The 14,165-nt window shown below is 40.1% G+C and overlaps 1 protein-coding gene and 1 long non-coding RNA gene across 7 annotated transcripts in view; both read left to right on the forward strand.

Moving 5' to 3' along the window:
* Window positions 1–1,443: 1,443 nt before the first annotated feature.
* LOC136758741 (uncharacterized) lies at window positions 1,444–3,886 on the forward strand. The gene is made up of 2 exons (XR_010819988.1): window positions 1,444–1,777; window positions 2,880–3,886. It is a non-coding gene; the product is annotated as an uncharacterized LOC136758741 (long non-coding RNA).
* Window positions 3,887–7,621: 3,735 nt separating this feature from the next.
* The window catches only part of fhod1 (formin homology 2 domain containing 1), a 43,174-nt gene continuing 36,630 nt past the window's right edge, over window positions 7,622–14,165 (forward strand). For 3 of the 6 annotated variants that reach the window (XM_066713358.1, XM_066713359.1, XM_066713360.1), the window contains exons 1-3: window positions 7,622–8,104; window positions 9,266–9,372; window positions 10,858–10,922. In XM_066713358.1, coding sequence (XP_066569455.1) covers window positions 7,940–8,104; window positions 9,266–9,372; window positions 10,858–10,922 — 337 coding nt within the window. In that variant the 5' untranslated portion in view covers window positions 7,622–7,939. The remainder of the gene's footprint in view (window positions 8,105–9,265; window positions 9,373–10,857; window positions 10,923–14,165) is intronic. The other 3 variants (XM_066713361.1, XM_066713362.1, XM_066713363.1) reach the window with 2 other exon arrangements.

The raw sequence follows: 14,165 nt of genomic DNA on the forward strand, positions 1-14,165 counted from the left end.
GGTGATCTTTTGAAAGTGTGGGATGCATACTCTAAATGTAGCTTCACAACAAACATATTATGTTGCCTAAGTAAGTATGCGTGAAGCAGTGGGCCAATAAAATGTGCCATTTTCAGGACCTATAATAAGAGAGGATTACAACAATGTAAATTGTATGTATCTATTCACAAACAATCCTGCTGTCGCTGCTGTTGCACATTATGTTGTATATTTTGTTCTTTCCCTGTTCTTACTGCACACGTCTTGCAGAAGACAGTACCAGAGCTGACACAGGAATACTGCTGAATACTGTTTCCTCTGTTATGCAAATACATGTCCTTGTTTTTCTCCCATAAGGTTGCTCTAAAGTCTGAGATTGAAAGGAAAATTGAATTTAATGTGTAGACGTTGTATGTATGATTTTATTGCATAGCTAAATTACTATTTATAGGTGCAATAGGAGTTGCTGTGGGGTGATTTGATATTACTGGAATGTACTGAAACTGGAGCAACACTTCTAGAATATCGTACCAGTCTTAAGGTGGAATATTTAGAGCAAGGGTCACAGAAGTCTGCCAGGGTCCTGGATGAAGACTTTTGGAGTACATAGGCTAGTAGTTGTGCCTGTTTATATCTGTTTTTCTTAGTTTGTACCTTCCTGCATCATAATCTGGAATTTAATTGCATATATCATTTTCATATGCATTATTTCTGGTGTGCAAATACACTGTCTTAGTACTAAATGATTTCCAAACAAGTATCAATTTTGATTATGACATGACACGATTGTTGTGAGTGCCAGTGACACTTTCTGTATGGTTTCTGTGTGAAATCAACACTGAATGCACAGCAAACATATCTGTCCTGGGCTAGGCTGTGGTGCAGCAGAGAGAACCAGGAAACACTGTATATTTCCCAACAGTACCACCCCTTCCCAGCACGCACTGGCCAAGTCCCAGTCAAGCTTGTGCCACTACACAGGTTTGTGAGAATTAGCACCCTGACATATAACATAATTAACCTTTCCAAGCTGTCTCTCAATGAAAACTAAGTGTGACATTTTCAGTTTGCTGGGGATTAAGTACATTTTATAACATTTTATTACGATTTTTTAGCATAGCTTCACTAAGGTAAGGTTCTACAATCGGTTCCTATTTATTTAGAAATCCGTGCAGATCCCTTGGCAGGTCTCCATGGCATTGACCCCAACCATCCTGCTCATTGAATAACCTTCAGCAGAGCATTGATCCCCAGGTTTGGAATCCGGCCTTGTATTGATATAACCTCGCAAAGTGCAACAATCAAGGACGCAGATCAGGCTATTTGATCAGCTTGGTACATGGATTGTCCAATTTTAACCTTTCTCTTTGGTTTTACTGTTGGAAATGCTTCCCTCTGGATTAAAGGGCCTTTCTGCACTGGTGTAAGAAAGGTCCTGTGGTGTCTAAAATGGGGAGAGCGGGACTGCAGCTAAATAGCACTCACCAGTCAGGGGGAGGGAGACATGTACCGCGTCTTTATTGGGACACCATAACAGACTCAAAGCACAGTGTGAATGCGGTGAGACCATACTTTCCTGGACATTAAAGCATGATTAGCATGTGCATAATCCAAAGCCATTACATAATTATACAAGCTCTATGACAGGGTGCTGTGGCTGTGCGCTCGGGGGGAGGGGGGGTCCAGAGCTCCTCCCTCCCCAGGACGGCGCCGCACCTGCCAGATAACCAGCTCCACAGCACCTCACACACAGAGACAACATCTGCACAGCTGCGGGTCCGAGGACAGCCAGACAGAGGTGCGTTACCCCTGCTTTACATTATAACTGTAGTGCACTTGTATACTTGTATTCTCCTGAATGCAGACATATTCGTTTCACTTTCGGAAGGCGTGTTTACACGAGTGATTGCAATACAGTCCAATCAATAACAATTCACAATATAGATCAGATTAGGTTAAGACGTTATGCAGCTCCGGCACCGTAAAGTTTTCAGTAATTACATATACTTACAGGATACAAGAGTAGTACAAAAGTGCAATAATAATAATACAGTTTCAAAATTACAGAAGTGCATACGTAAAATATACAGCTCATATAAAATACCAATAAAGTCCCACATCCTGGTTTGAATGGCTAACGAGTGCAGACGATGCGCTGAAGTCTAGCGCTGAAGGGAAGGGGGAGAGGAAATCACAGATGAACAACAGGAGGAACAGCAGTGCAACGACACGTTATATAAAGTGCACAGGGGAATAATCTGCTAAATTACAAGTGCGCTGTGAGCAGATGTGTCTGATGAAACCCACGGTCTGCTTGCGTGTGAGCCGATCTGATGGACAAGGCTTTTGGCCACAGTGTAATTTCATTAATCATAATCATAATTAAAGATGCAGCGTAACTATCAAGCAGCAGATGCTCAATAATATGTTGCTGTGTGTGTGTGTGTGTGTGTGTGTTGTAGGTAAGACTACTGGTTAAAACGTTGATTTAGTAAAGTGTACAGTTTAGAAATATAGTTTGGTTGTCACTGACAGTTTAGGTGGGTGACCTTGGCAGGTCTACACATACTAACTGGAAGAAATTGCATCTGTAATAATCATTGCATTAAGAAATTGTGTTAATAACAACAACAGCGACAATATGTGTTTAATTTTATTTAAAATGTAATGACAATTAAGTCATTATTAACATGACATTCACAAAGGATTAAGAAACATCAACCATTACCAATCACAGTTAGTCCTCACTGTGCCCTGCTGGCTGCTCCTCTCCCCTCACTGACACACAGCCAGGCACTCTTATCTAACGTCACCCATCCTGCGAGAGAGACACGGATCTATTGACTCTGTTAAGTGCTGTTATATTTCAAGCTGAATGTTTGTTTGCTGGGTTTTTCCAGAGCTGTTAATTGAGAGTGCTGCACGTACTTCCCTGCCTGACTGGACATGGATGAGTGTGAGAAGTGTGTTCCCAGGAGAGATCCGGAGCACACAGGCTCTCCCCGGGTCCAATGTGCCGGGTTCTGGGTGAAGAGGTTCCTGCAGTCACTCCACGGGAGGCGGAGCCAGGACTCTGAGGTGGGGCAGGCTGATCCCACAGTGACCTCGGTGCTTTCCTGGCAGCACTTCCTCTTAGCGCTTCTCATCCTGCTGGCGCTGGGCGTGATGGTGCTGATCCTCTTCTGGAATTACCAGTGCATCGTGGTCCAGCGGCTGTGTCAGGCTCAGGAGGAGCGCTCCCCGTTCCCTGTGTTTGGGAAAACGCAGAGCTCAGAGCAGAGCGATTAGGCCGAGCGATGGCCACAACAGACTGAGTGCGGAGAGCAGAACTGTGTTCAACGGCCCTGGGCTGAGCACAGATTCGAAAGCACTGATACCATGCATTTTCATTAAACCAGAACTGAAACAACACATTTTCCCTAATCATGCCTTCCAGGTTGAACAGCCACGGTGAATGTATCCGGGAGTGAAAATCCCAATCCTTCTGGGTTCTCCTGTGGCTTTAGTGCAGCTGTAACTGATTCTAAGTTTGATTGTATGAAAAGCTAATCATGGTAGCTTTGCTTTAAAGCACTATGTTAAGTATAATGGTACAATTCCATTATTGTTACATTTTATTCTCACAGGAAAGGAAAAATGTTTGATAGCATAAGGAAAGTATACACTTCTTATATGGTACCACTAGTGGATAAACTAATAATGTCCTATGATGTATATACAGTATGTAGTATTAAGTGTCTATGTTAAATGTATAAAAGGTGTTCAAACAGGTTAGTTTCAGTCTTCTGAACACATGAGTTTATTTTCTGCCCTGCGAATCTCTGCATTTAAAACTTTTTCATGTGTATATTACTCTGGTGTGCAGTAAAGATTGTTTTCTGCTCTTATGGCAGAATTGTTCAACACATTTTCCTTCTGCTCTGCTTATTGATTCTATGAGGTGTGACCGTTATTCCAGTTAAATGCACAGTTGGGAGTGATGTGCCATCTTTATAAACCAACTAAAGCATACCCGTCTGTCTTAATATAAAACCCTCTCACACTGGAGAAAGAAGGGAGGAGATAGAGGACGTACCTGTAACACCCCAACATCACACATCCCTGTTTACAGCTAATCTAACCCTTCCCTGCCTTCTCTCTCAGGGAGGTCTCAGTGCTGCACAGTGCCCAAGCTCAGCACCATCTACAACTCTCCCCTATCCCTAGCCCTCATACCCCAGGCCTGTCAGAGTTGGGTGCAACTGTGCCCTCACAGTTGTCCCCAATCTCCCAAGACCAGGCTGCCAAGTATGTTTCACCTTCCCCTCAGGGTGGCAGCACTTGATGTTGTCCCAGAGAGGGGAATCATGTTTTTATTCTCTATCTATTACCACTGTCTTGTTTAACTGCACCAAAGGAATCTTTTTGTGTGTGTGTTTATGGCAATACATATTGCGTTTTCCATTAATTTATTGCTACTTAATTTCATTCAGATTTGTGTGATGCTTTGCACAGAATTCATGGTTCCATTATTTTCATAACAAGGATTCCTCTCCTGATTAGAGTTATTGGTTCCTTTTTTAAAAAACAAGAGATGCAATTCTGCTCAGGCTATGTTTAAATAATAAATTACTGTGATGCATCACATATATAATTCATTAACTTGATTATGCAAAAAATAAATCTGTTGGTTTACAGTAATTGCATCTGCAAGTAGTAGTTCTCCCCCCACTTTGTGTATGATGGTACAGTCCACCGGCACTAGGCAGTCTGCAGCCTCACATACTTGTCCACGACTGCATTGTCACATCTACCCTGCCTGCACACAGCGTAATATTACTTGTACTAAACTTTACAAAATGTAATTCTTATCAGAATTCTTTACACTTCAATTGTCACAATTTATGTTTTTATTTTTCTCCATACAATATATACAAAATATATATTCCTTTCATTTGTAATTAAATTTTAATGTATTTATTCAATTTTATTTTCAACTTTTTTAAAAAACTATATTTTTAATTGTACTTAAATTTATTGTTTAAAATATTGTAATTTATTGTTGTCAGGGTTGTCTAACAGGAATAGCCAGAGGTGTAGAGGACCCAGACGCGGAGCTGAGGAAACAGGTCAGGAACCGACTTGGGGTCTAATACTGGCAGACTGGGCAATACAGGAGATCTAGAAGTCGTTGTCGAAGAAAGCTGGCAAAAGGTCAAAAACAGGGTACTGAAGGAAGTCCAGAAATCAGGAAACAAGGACACAGGCAAAAGCAAAGGCAAAAGCAAAAGCAAACACAATGAATAAAGGCTCAGACTGTCACTAGGAGAGGCAAAACAAGACTTGGCAAGGAGTGAGTGCAAAGGTGGATCAGAGGAAGACAGTAGTGAGCGGATGGAAGGGCTGGACCAAAGAGACTGGGAATGCTGGAACATGTGCACAGGGTGCTGAGGAATGGGATGTCTAGAATGATGTTCAGAATTTGGGAGATGATGACCTCTGGTGGCTAATAGGAGAAGTGAGAAGCGAATGCATGACAATTGTATTTTAAATGTTTATAAGAAGAACATCAGAACATAAGAAAGTTTACAATTGAGAGGAGGCCATTCGACCCATTGTGCTCATTTGGTGTCCATTAATAACTAAGTGATCCAAGGATCCTATCCAGTTTATTTTTAAATGTTCCCAAATTTTCAGCTTCAGCCACATCGCTGGGGAGTTTGTTCAGATTGTGACGCCTCTCTGTGTGAAGAAGTGTCTCCTATTTTCCGTCTTGAATGCCTTGAAGCCCAATTTCCATTTGTGTCCCCGGGTGCGTGTGTCCCTGCTGATCTGGAAAAGCTCCTCTGGTTTGATGTGGTCGATGCCTTTCATGATTTTAAAGACTTGGATCAAGTCCCCACGTAGTCTCCTCTGTTTCAGGGTGAAAAGGTTCAGTTCTCTCAATCTCTCAGTAGGACATTCCCTTCAGACCTGGAATAAGTCTGGAATTATCACTTTGTCCTTCCCAGAAATATCTGCTGTTTATAATGGTCTCATTTCCCCCTCTGTTGTCTTCTATTGGTTGAGAGGCCGGAGAGGAAATGAATCTCCAACTGTCCTCTGCCTGCAGTTCTGATCCGCACATGGCTATGTATTAACAGACGACCTAATCCAGGGCAATTTATAGTTTTCACAATCATTTTAAAGCATTACAAAAGTGCAGTATTACAACCAATACAAAATACAATAAGCATACATCCTATTACAATGAGCTAAAAAGTGCAGACATAATACAGTTACAGGTATGTGCTAAAGACAAGGGTAGACATAGGAATAGTTGCAGTAAAACGATAGAAATGCTAACAATATTTAAATTAGCAGGAGCGTAATGAAGTTTAGTTTAATAGGAAAGTACATAATAGCAAAAGTGCTGAGTACCCCAGGATATTAGATTAGTGTATTACAGGTACAGTATGAACAAATTAGAGGGAAATATAATTGTATTGCTTATAAGATTTAACTATATACTTTCAAAGTATTTCAGAACATGTAATTTTACAGCAGCTTTTAAAATATGCTCCCACAGTTGTTTTTCATTTCAAGGTTAATGCTCACACCTTTTCCTCTGTCTCTCTCACCATGCGGTCACACACTACATTTAATACTCAAGAAACGCATATCTGCAATTCTTACTCTGTCCACACGGAGGAGACAAACACCACAAAATGAGTGATGCTTTTTGTTTACTTTGTTATGTTTTAAAAATACATGAGTTTTTCTTCAGCTCTGCGTTGGAAGGTTTCTGACCACAGTCCCCACAAGCGAGTTATCTATTAAAAATAAAAACCTGAAAAGTCTTCCTTTGATAAATATTCATCCCCTTTGCTATGAAGCTCAGGTTTGAGGAATGTACATACACAACATATATCAAGGCAGAATTTCATCCCTTTTCACATTTTGTGTTAGGAATTAAAATGGAATGAGAGGAAAGGAGTAACCTGTTTTCTTTTAACGAGAACTGGTGTCTAGTAAGCCATGCATTTTCACAGAAACAACTGCATTTTCTTGGCACCAATGTGTTTTCTTGGAAGATTCGATGGGAGATTGATTGTCAAAACTCTAAGTCCACCAGCAGTTTGAGAAATTAATAATACAGACACATTATATAATTGCCTTCCCTTGAAAATGTTAGGAAATCCAACATGTAAATGGAAATCCAAGAGTGTAGCTTTTGCAACAAACTACATTTTCCATCCCCACCCCTTTCCCTCATCGTCACCTGTTTTTCACATTCAGTCCCAGTCCCCATCCCTTTTGCTTTCCTTTGCCTTTTTTTCCCCATCCTGTCCCAGTCCCTTTCACCCACTCTACCTATCCCCTGACCCCATCCCTTTTCCCCATTTAGTCCCTGTCAGTGTCTCTGTCCCCTGTACCCCAACCATTGTCCCCATTCTGTTCTCATCCCCTGTGCCCACAATCACCCCCATCCCAATCTTGTCCCCATCACTGGTCCCATTCCGCAACCAACCCCCTCCCCGTCCGGTAACCCCATCCCAGTCAGCGTTCCTATCCAATCTGCCCATTCCTTTCAGACGCCTCATTTCCAAACAGGCTGGCCAGGGGGAAAAAAAGGCACAAAGTCCACTTCTGCTGCACAGCATACTGGGACCAACACAAGACAGGGCCTAGACGAACTGAAGGGGGACTCCCACACAGGGACAACATTCACAGTGCTCACTTCACCAAGGAGAGGTTTTGGCAGCCTGCGTGTGCTTCCCTTTTAAAACCACCCAAGTGCAAGCAGATTTCACGGCGCCATGTTGTTTGCAGCTCGTAGCAACAGTCACTGCAGCAGGAGGAGCCGGGTGGCCGCACAGTGACTCACGCCGTGCGGCGCTTCCTGAGACGTCACAGAGCCCCAGCCTGCGGATCCCCTTTCCCCGGAGCTGAGCGGCGTGTCTGCGGACGGGTGGGCGACACACACGGGCGCACTGGAGACATGGCCGCGGTCACCTGCAGGGTTCAGTACCTGGACGATGTGGACCCTTTCGTTTGCACAAACTTCCCCGAGCCCAGGAGACCCCCGCCGTACACCTTCAACGAGAACATCCCTCTGGTGGAGCAGATTCCAGGGGTTCATAAACTGCTGGAGGCTCCTTTAAAAGTAAGTTTTTATGGCTCGTTGCACACATTGACTGTTCCTGTTAGGAAGTGACTGAGCCAGACAGTTCAGTGTATTTGACCACAAACGCAGTAATTGCCCAGCAGCTGCTGCGCTGTCTGTCTCTGTCCTCCGGGTGGTCCAGTCCGGTCCTCAGCAGTGCAACAGTGTAGCAGCTGTTAAATAACTTGATTCATTGCGCGACCAAGACGTCATGCAGACACGAACCTGGACTTCAGTTTGTGTTTGAAGTTGCATGTTGTCTGTTTTACCCGAACCGCCTGGTCCAACACGACAGACATTAATGTGCCAGTGATCTGGGACTTCCACATAGTCCTACAATAAAGAGCATTTTTACCCCTATGATTTATGTAACTGGGTCCATTTCAAATTATACATGTCACCTCTTATGGCCAGTTCTGCTATTATCTCTCATCTTTAGTTGAATGAAAATGTTCTTATTGTAGGGAAGTGCTGGGCCTGCAAGCTGGAGGTACTGGCCCTGGAATGCTACTTCAAAATGTGTTTTGAAGAAGGGTGACATTTTTAAAATAGTTTGTTGGCTGTTATGAGTCAATATTGACAAGTTTATTCATTATTTTGTAATGTACAGGGTGCGTTGTTACATGCTTGTAAGATATGACTCACTGAATTGTGTGAAACTGATTAGTAATGTACATTTCCCATTGTTCAGGAGGCCGGGATTGTTTGGGCAGGACGTGCGTTGTTTTTGTTTTCAATCTAACAGACAGAAACATCACAATAGAAATGACTAAATGCGTCTATTTGAATAAATCCCATAGCTAGCACAATAATTCCTGTGATAGAAATAACTTTTAGAGAGGCAGACTAGAATCCCAGCCAGCAAAGTACAATTCATATTTCATTGTGAACTCAATAATTTTACAGGTTTTTAATACAAAACATATGTTCTCCTAATTTGGGCTCTTAGTAGTTTGTTTCATAGAGTAATGCTTTTCACAAGCCAGTAAAACAAAACAAAACATGCACTGCACATCACCAAGAGATAGTATTGTCTTTTTATACTGTTATTGTTTCTTAATTTACTGTCTGATCCAGCTGACAGTACATAGCATGGTGGAGGTGCTATCCCATGATCTTCTAATCTGTATCATTCTTTGTTTCGATTTGTTTTCCATGCAGCTGGAAGACTGTGCTCTGCAGATAGCACCCAATGGGAACTATCTGGATCTAGATTTATCTCTCTCAGAGCAGCGCGATGATCTGGAGCAGTTCTATGAAGATATTGGGTAAGGAACATTACAGCTTATATTGTCTAAAAGGAAGTCATCGGTCATTGGGACTGAGAATGTGAACTGAAAGTATTTCAACCTTTTAAAAGATTGATTTCATGCCAGGTGCTTCCTGATATCATCACGTCATCACATCACTATCTGTTATCCTAAATAGCAGCAGTTGCATTGTTTTCATAATGTGTCAGGCTGTGATAGCAATTGCAATGTAGAAGTTGCCGCTTTTACCACAACTTTATTTTGAGTTATTCTGTGTCAAAACGCAAGAAAATTTGAAACACGCCTTGAGTTTTTAAAATCTGATTAACTGACACAAACAGTCTGTTGTGTGTATGTATAAAAACATAGATATATATATATAGATACATATTGAATTATTTTAAGTCAGATTCATGGAATCTCAGATCCTTTGATAGGACATCCAAGCTATGTGCAGTCTATTAGATTTTTTGGTGAAAGAGTAGGCCTAGTCTTTACCAGAAGCATCCATTATTTATATGTATTTTTCATGTCTGGTCACTCAACAGCCTGTCATATGTACTTCATTTTCTCTGAAACAGATGTGTATTGTTTCATAAAATATATTAGGAAATGTGCATTGGATTTGTATTCATTCTTACATAATACAGTTCCTTATAATGGGGACATTTGGTTTATGACCTGTATGGAAATCTGAAAGCCTCAAACAACAAAGGCTTCTGTTTGTACGTTAATTCATTTTGAAATATTTAAAGGCATTTCTTAGTGATGTGAATACAATTTAAATGCTAATTAAAAATAAGTTATATTTAGGGAATGCTTTTGATAAGATGCATTTTACAGAGTTTTGAAATACATTAAATAAGCTAAATATATTCATACATTGTATCAGTGAAGGAGGAATATTGAAAGCCTTTGTTCCTATTTGAGTTTTATTGCTCACTGGCAGAAAATATTTTATCATTCAAAACATAATTTATGTTTATGTTATTCTGTGCATTCAGTCTGTCTACTGAATGAGTGTTTAACTGGTTACAAGGTTTAACAAATTAATGCTTGCAGTTACAAATAAGTAATACTGTTTGTATATATAAAATGTATATGGTAGTGTGTATTCATATTTAAATCTTATAGTCAAGAATAGAAAATAACGCAATGGGAATGAAAGTGAAAAGAAGTAAATGTATTGATTTTCAGCTTGCCTTCCACTAGAACATAATTTCCACATACACCTAAATCTGTGCTGCCTTATCCTTTACATTTCCATAGCATAATCCTTCCTGCCCTGCTTTACATGTCAGGCAGTCAGCCGGTTATTGATATATTTATATATTGTATCCTTTCTGTTTTAAACAATGAAATACAACAACTGCTTAACAAATGTTTTTGATTAAAACACTTGGTTTATTTTTACTGAAGCTTTTATTTATAGCTTTAATTTAATTTTTAAAAATGAAAAGAATCACGCAGTGAAATCACATAATATTTTTCCTCATTTCACAGCAAGGGCAGAAAGCCCATTCTTATCCTGCGCACCCAGCTGTCTGTCCGGGTTCATTCCATACTGGGTAAGTGACCTCGTGCCATCAGGCCACCAGGCTTTCCTTGGCTTGCCTTGCAGCAGTGATGGCGGTGACTGACAGGTGCCCGAGAGCCGGCAGTGTTCAGGGAGAGCTGCATCAGTGCTCCTCGGGCCGCGGATGATCAATTCACAGCCTAATAAGCAGTGCTTGCTCTGAATGAAGTGTGTCAGCTGCCCTTCTCGTAGGGATGAGCCCAGTTCATTGTCCATTTTCTGATTCCAAATTAATAGGGTATAAGAAGGAGCAGAAAGATAAAAGCTTTGTTTAATTTCTTCTATCAAAGTAAACTTTACTTTTCCTGTAATTCTATACAGTAATCTCTTGAGATATGCAAATTCAAGTTATGAAATTCTCAAATTTCCAAGCAGGAGAATCAGCTTCAAAATGCACAAATTTGCTTATTATATGACCATGTGTTTGTTCTCAGTGTTTACATAAGTTCATTCCAGGGCACAGGGAGCTGCCAAGAGATTATTTTACTAAAGCCTTGTAATAAATCTAAAATTAAACCAGAAAGATTCTTACTGGGACAACCTTCTTCTCATTTAGTTTACTTTTAAAGTTCATAACTATATTTGATCAATTAATGCAAAGAGTTAGGTTGATTATGTTTTAATCTAACATTTTGACTCCTAACATTTATGACTAATATAATTAGACAACATACAAAAAGAGAAATTTAGGGCAGTAAAGAGTCACACATGCAAGACCCAAAAACAAAGTGCATGACCAAGAATTGAATACACTTTTTTTTTTAAATGTAACATTGATTTTATCTTATTGTCTTGTCAGAAATGTATGACTGAAAAAATACGTTTGTTTGAGAGCATCCTAGAGCAATCACAGTTCTGAAGCATCACCATACATTCAGACTCTCTCTAACCAAGCTGTGCAGACCACAAAACGCAGTCACGCGTAACTGCACATCCAGTCCGATCATTTTGCCTCTGGCTTCTGCTTGAGTTTGACAATGAGTTCTAGGTGGCCTGGTAGCAGCAATAGTTCTTAATGATTAAGACTGTCATTGATCTCCGTTGAACGTTTTGTCTTTTCATTTTATAGTGCTTCATATTGATGTTAAGTGAATGACTCGTCACTGAACACGATGTATAAAGTATTGAAAAATTGAGTCTTTCATTTGGTTATTATCTTAAGTGTAATAGAGGTGTATAAAATATGGTGTCTGAGTAATGCATTTCCATTTGTTTACTATGTGATAATGTTCCCCGTGATTCTCGCCTATGCAACGTTTTCCAGTAGCTCAGCTCTTGTGTATCTCGAGGGACTACTGTATAAAGAAAAGCTTTATTACTTTGTTTTTTGAATAAGTAGGTTCTGGTTTTCTCACCATGATGTAACAGATGCAGGTTCCCTTGCTTTCAAATACCACAGTTGCATGAAACATTTATGAAAGTTAAAATGTAATCTAAATTAATTACACCCTAGGTGGGAACTGAATTTTGATTTAAATTGACAGCCACATCGTTTAGCATGTGAACAGGAACTTGAGATTCATTCATGTGTCTTTATGAATTATTTGTCAATTTCATCAACATGGATGTGAAGGAAGTGAAAGTTGATGTGCTGTCTTTTAATGGGCGTCGGCCTTGTGCTGATCCCTCAAAGACTACCTTCTGACCTGCAGTGGCGTGTGGGTAGTGTCACAGCAGCCTGATAAATTACTGTGTTGCACCTGAATGCACAGAAGGTGTAACCGAATGAAATGTGATGACTTCCTATCCTTGTTTGCTCAGACACACCAATAACTGACAATTACCAAACCCATTAAATAATGCATGTTCTGTGGAGACAATGCAAGAATATGATTTCTCTATTCTTTAAAATAGCATGAGCAAGTATGAGTGAGTGTTGACTCATTCACGAGGGGAGAGGTGGAAAAACAAGATCGACAGGTTTAGATCCCAGCCCAAAAACATTAGCTGTTTTCTAAAGCATCTTACAATCATATTATGTAGGCTAATAATAGTCTATTGCCTATGTTTCCAAGAAGAGTTTAAAAACAGAGTAGTGCTAAAAGGTCTGTATAATTAGCATCATATCTGTCAGTAGATTTTTCTTGCAATCCTTTCTCCTTTCCTTTCTCATAATACAAAACAGTATGTGTGAGTGTGTGTGTGTGTGTATGTGTGTATATATATATATATATATATATATATATGTGTGTGTGTGTGTATGTATGTAGTATATGGTGCATATATCTTTATTTTAATCAATGTAATACAATTCTGACACAGAATAGATATTTTACCATTTGGTAAATGGTTTTTAAATGTTTTTCAATACACAACTAGACAATCACAAGTGATACATTAGCAAGGCCAGCTGAGCCATGGGCTGGATCTGTTTCAGCTGCTAGGCCTGTAGGGTTTGCTACAGTAAACAGGATCAGGTTACTCTCATTTTGTTTTGTCTTGTTTACTGGAGAAACATTCTGCTTTTCTTTGGCATGCAAATGTGCTTTGTCAGGACCAGATTTTTTTTTATTTTATTTTTTTATTGTGAACTGCTTTCATTCTACAGTAATTATTACAACAGGGTAAAGCTTTTTCACAGAGCTGAATATTAAGGTGGGTCTGCCTGTGAAGTTCTGAGTGATAGCAGTACAAAGATGTACCTTTTTTTAAATATTCTGTACAATTTCACATACCAGCAAAGACTTTCATGGTCAGCTGATGACTTGTATCCCAATTCCTGCCTTCCCCGATTCCCACAGGGCTCTGCTGCTCATGTGTCGGGGGTGCGCTGTACAGAGGAAAGCACTTAGGGAGTGAATTCTGGGAAAATGGGTTCTTTATTGGAAGACAAATTCAACCCTTTTCACTTGGAAAAGGTTGTGTGTTGCAAAGGCATAGAGAGAATTGTGACTTTCTTGTGACTGACCTTCTGGTTTTCTTGGTAACTCCTCAGTGAAGGACTGGAGATAAGGCAGAGTTAAAATGTATAGCTCTTGGAGAACATGACTCCAACGCACACAGATCGTTTGATCGAAAAAACAAAAGGGAAACCAAAACATATCTGACACGTTCAACTTTAAACAAAATTTAAGGAACAAACTTATCCTTGCAAATCTTTTTACTTATTCTGAAATGTTTGGCATTGCACAATAACTTCTCAGTTACTGCTATAAGGGGGAAACCTCCCTGCTAAGACTTGCACACTCCTGGGCTTAGCTACTGTAGTATCTGAGAGGTGGACAGAAAGCTCCCA

This window comes from Amia ocellicauda, chromosome 9 (assembly GCF_036373705.1).
Source record: "Amia ocellicauda isolate fAmiCal2 chromosome 9, fAmiCal2.hap1, whole genome shotgun sequence".
NCBI classification, from domain to species: Eukaryota; Metazoa; Chordata; class Actinopteri; order Amiiformes; family Amiidae; genus Amia; species Amia ocellicauda.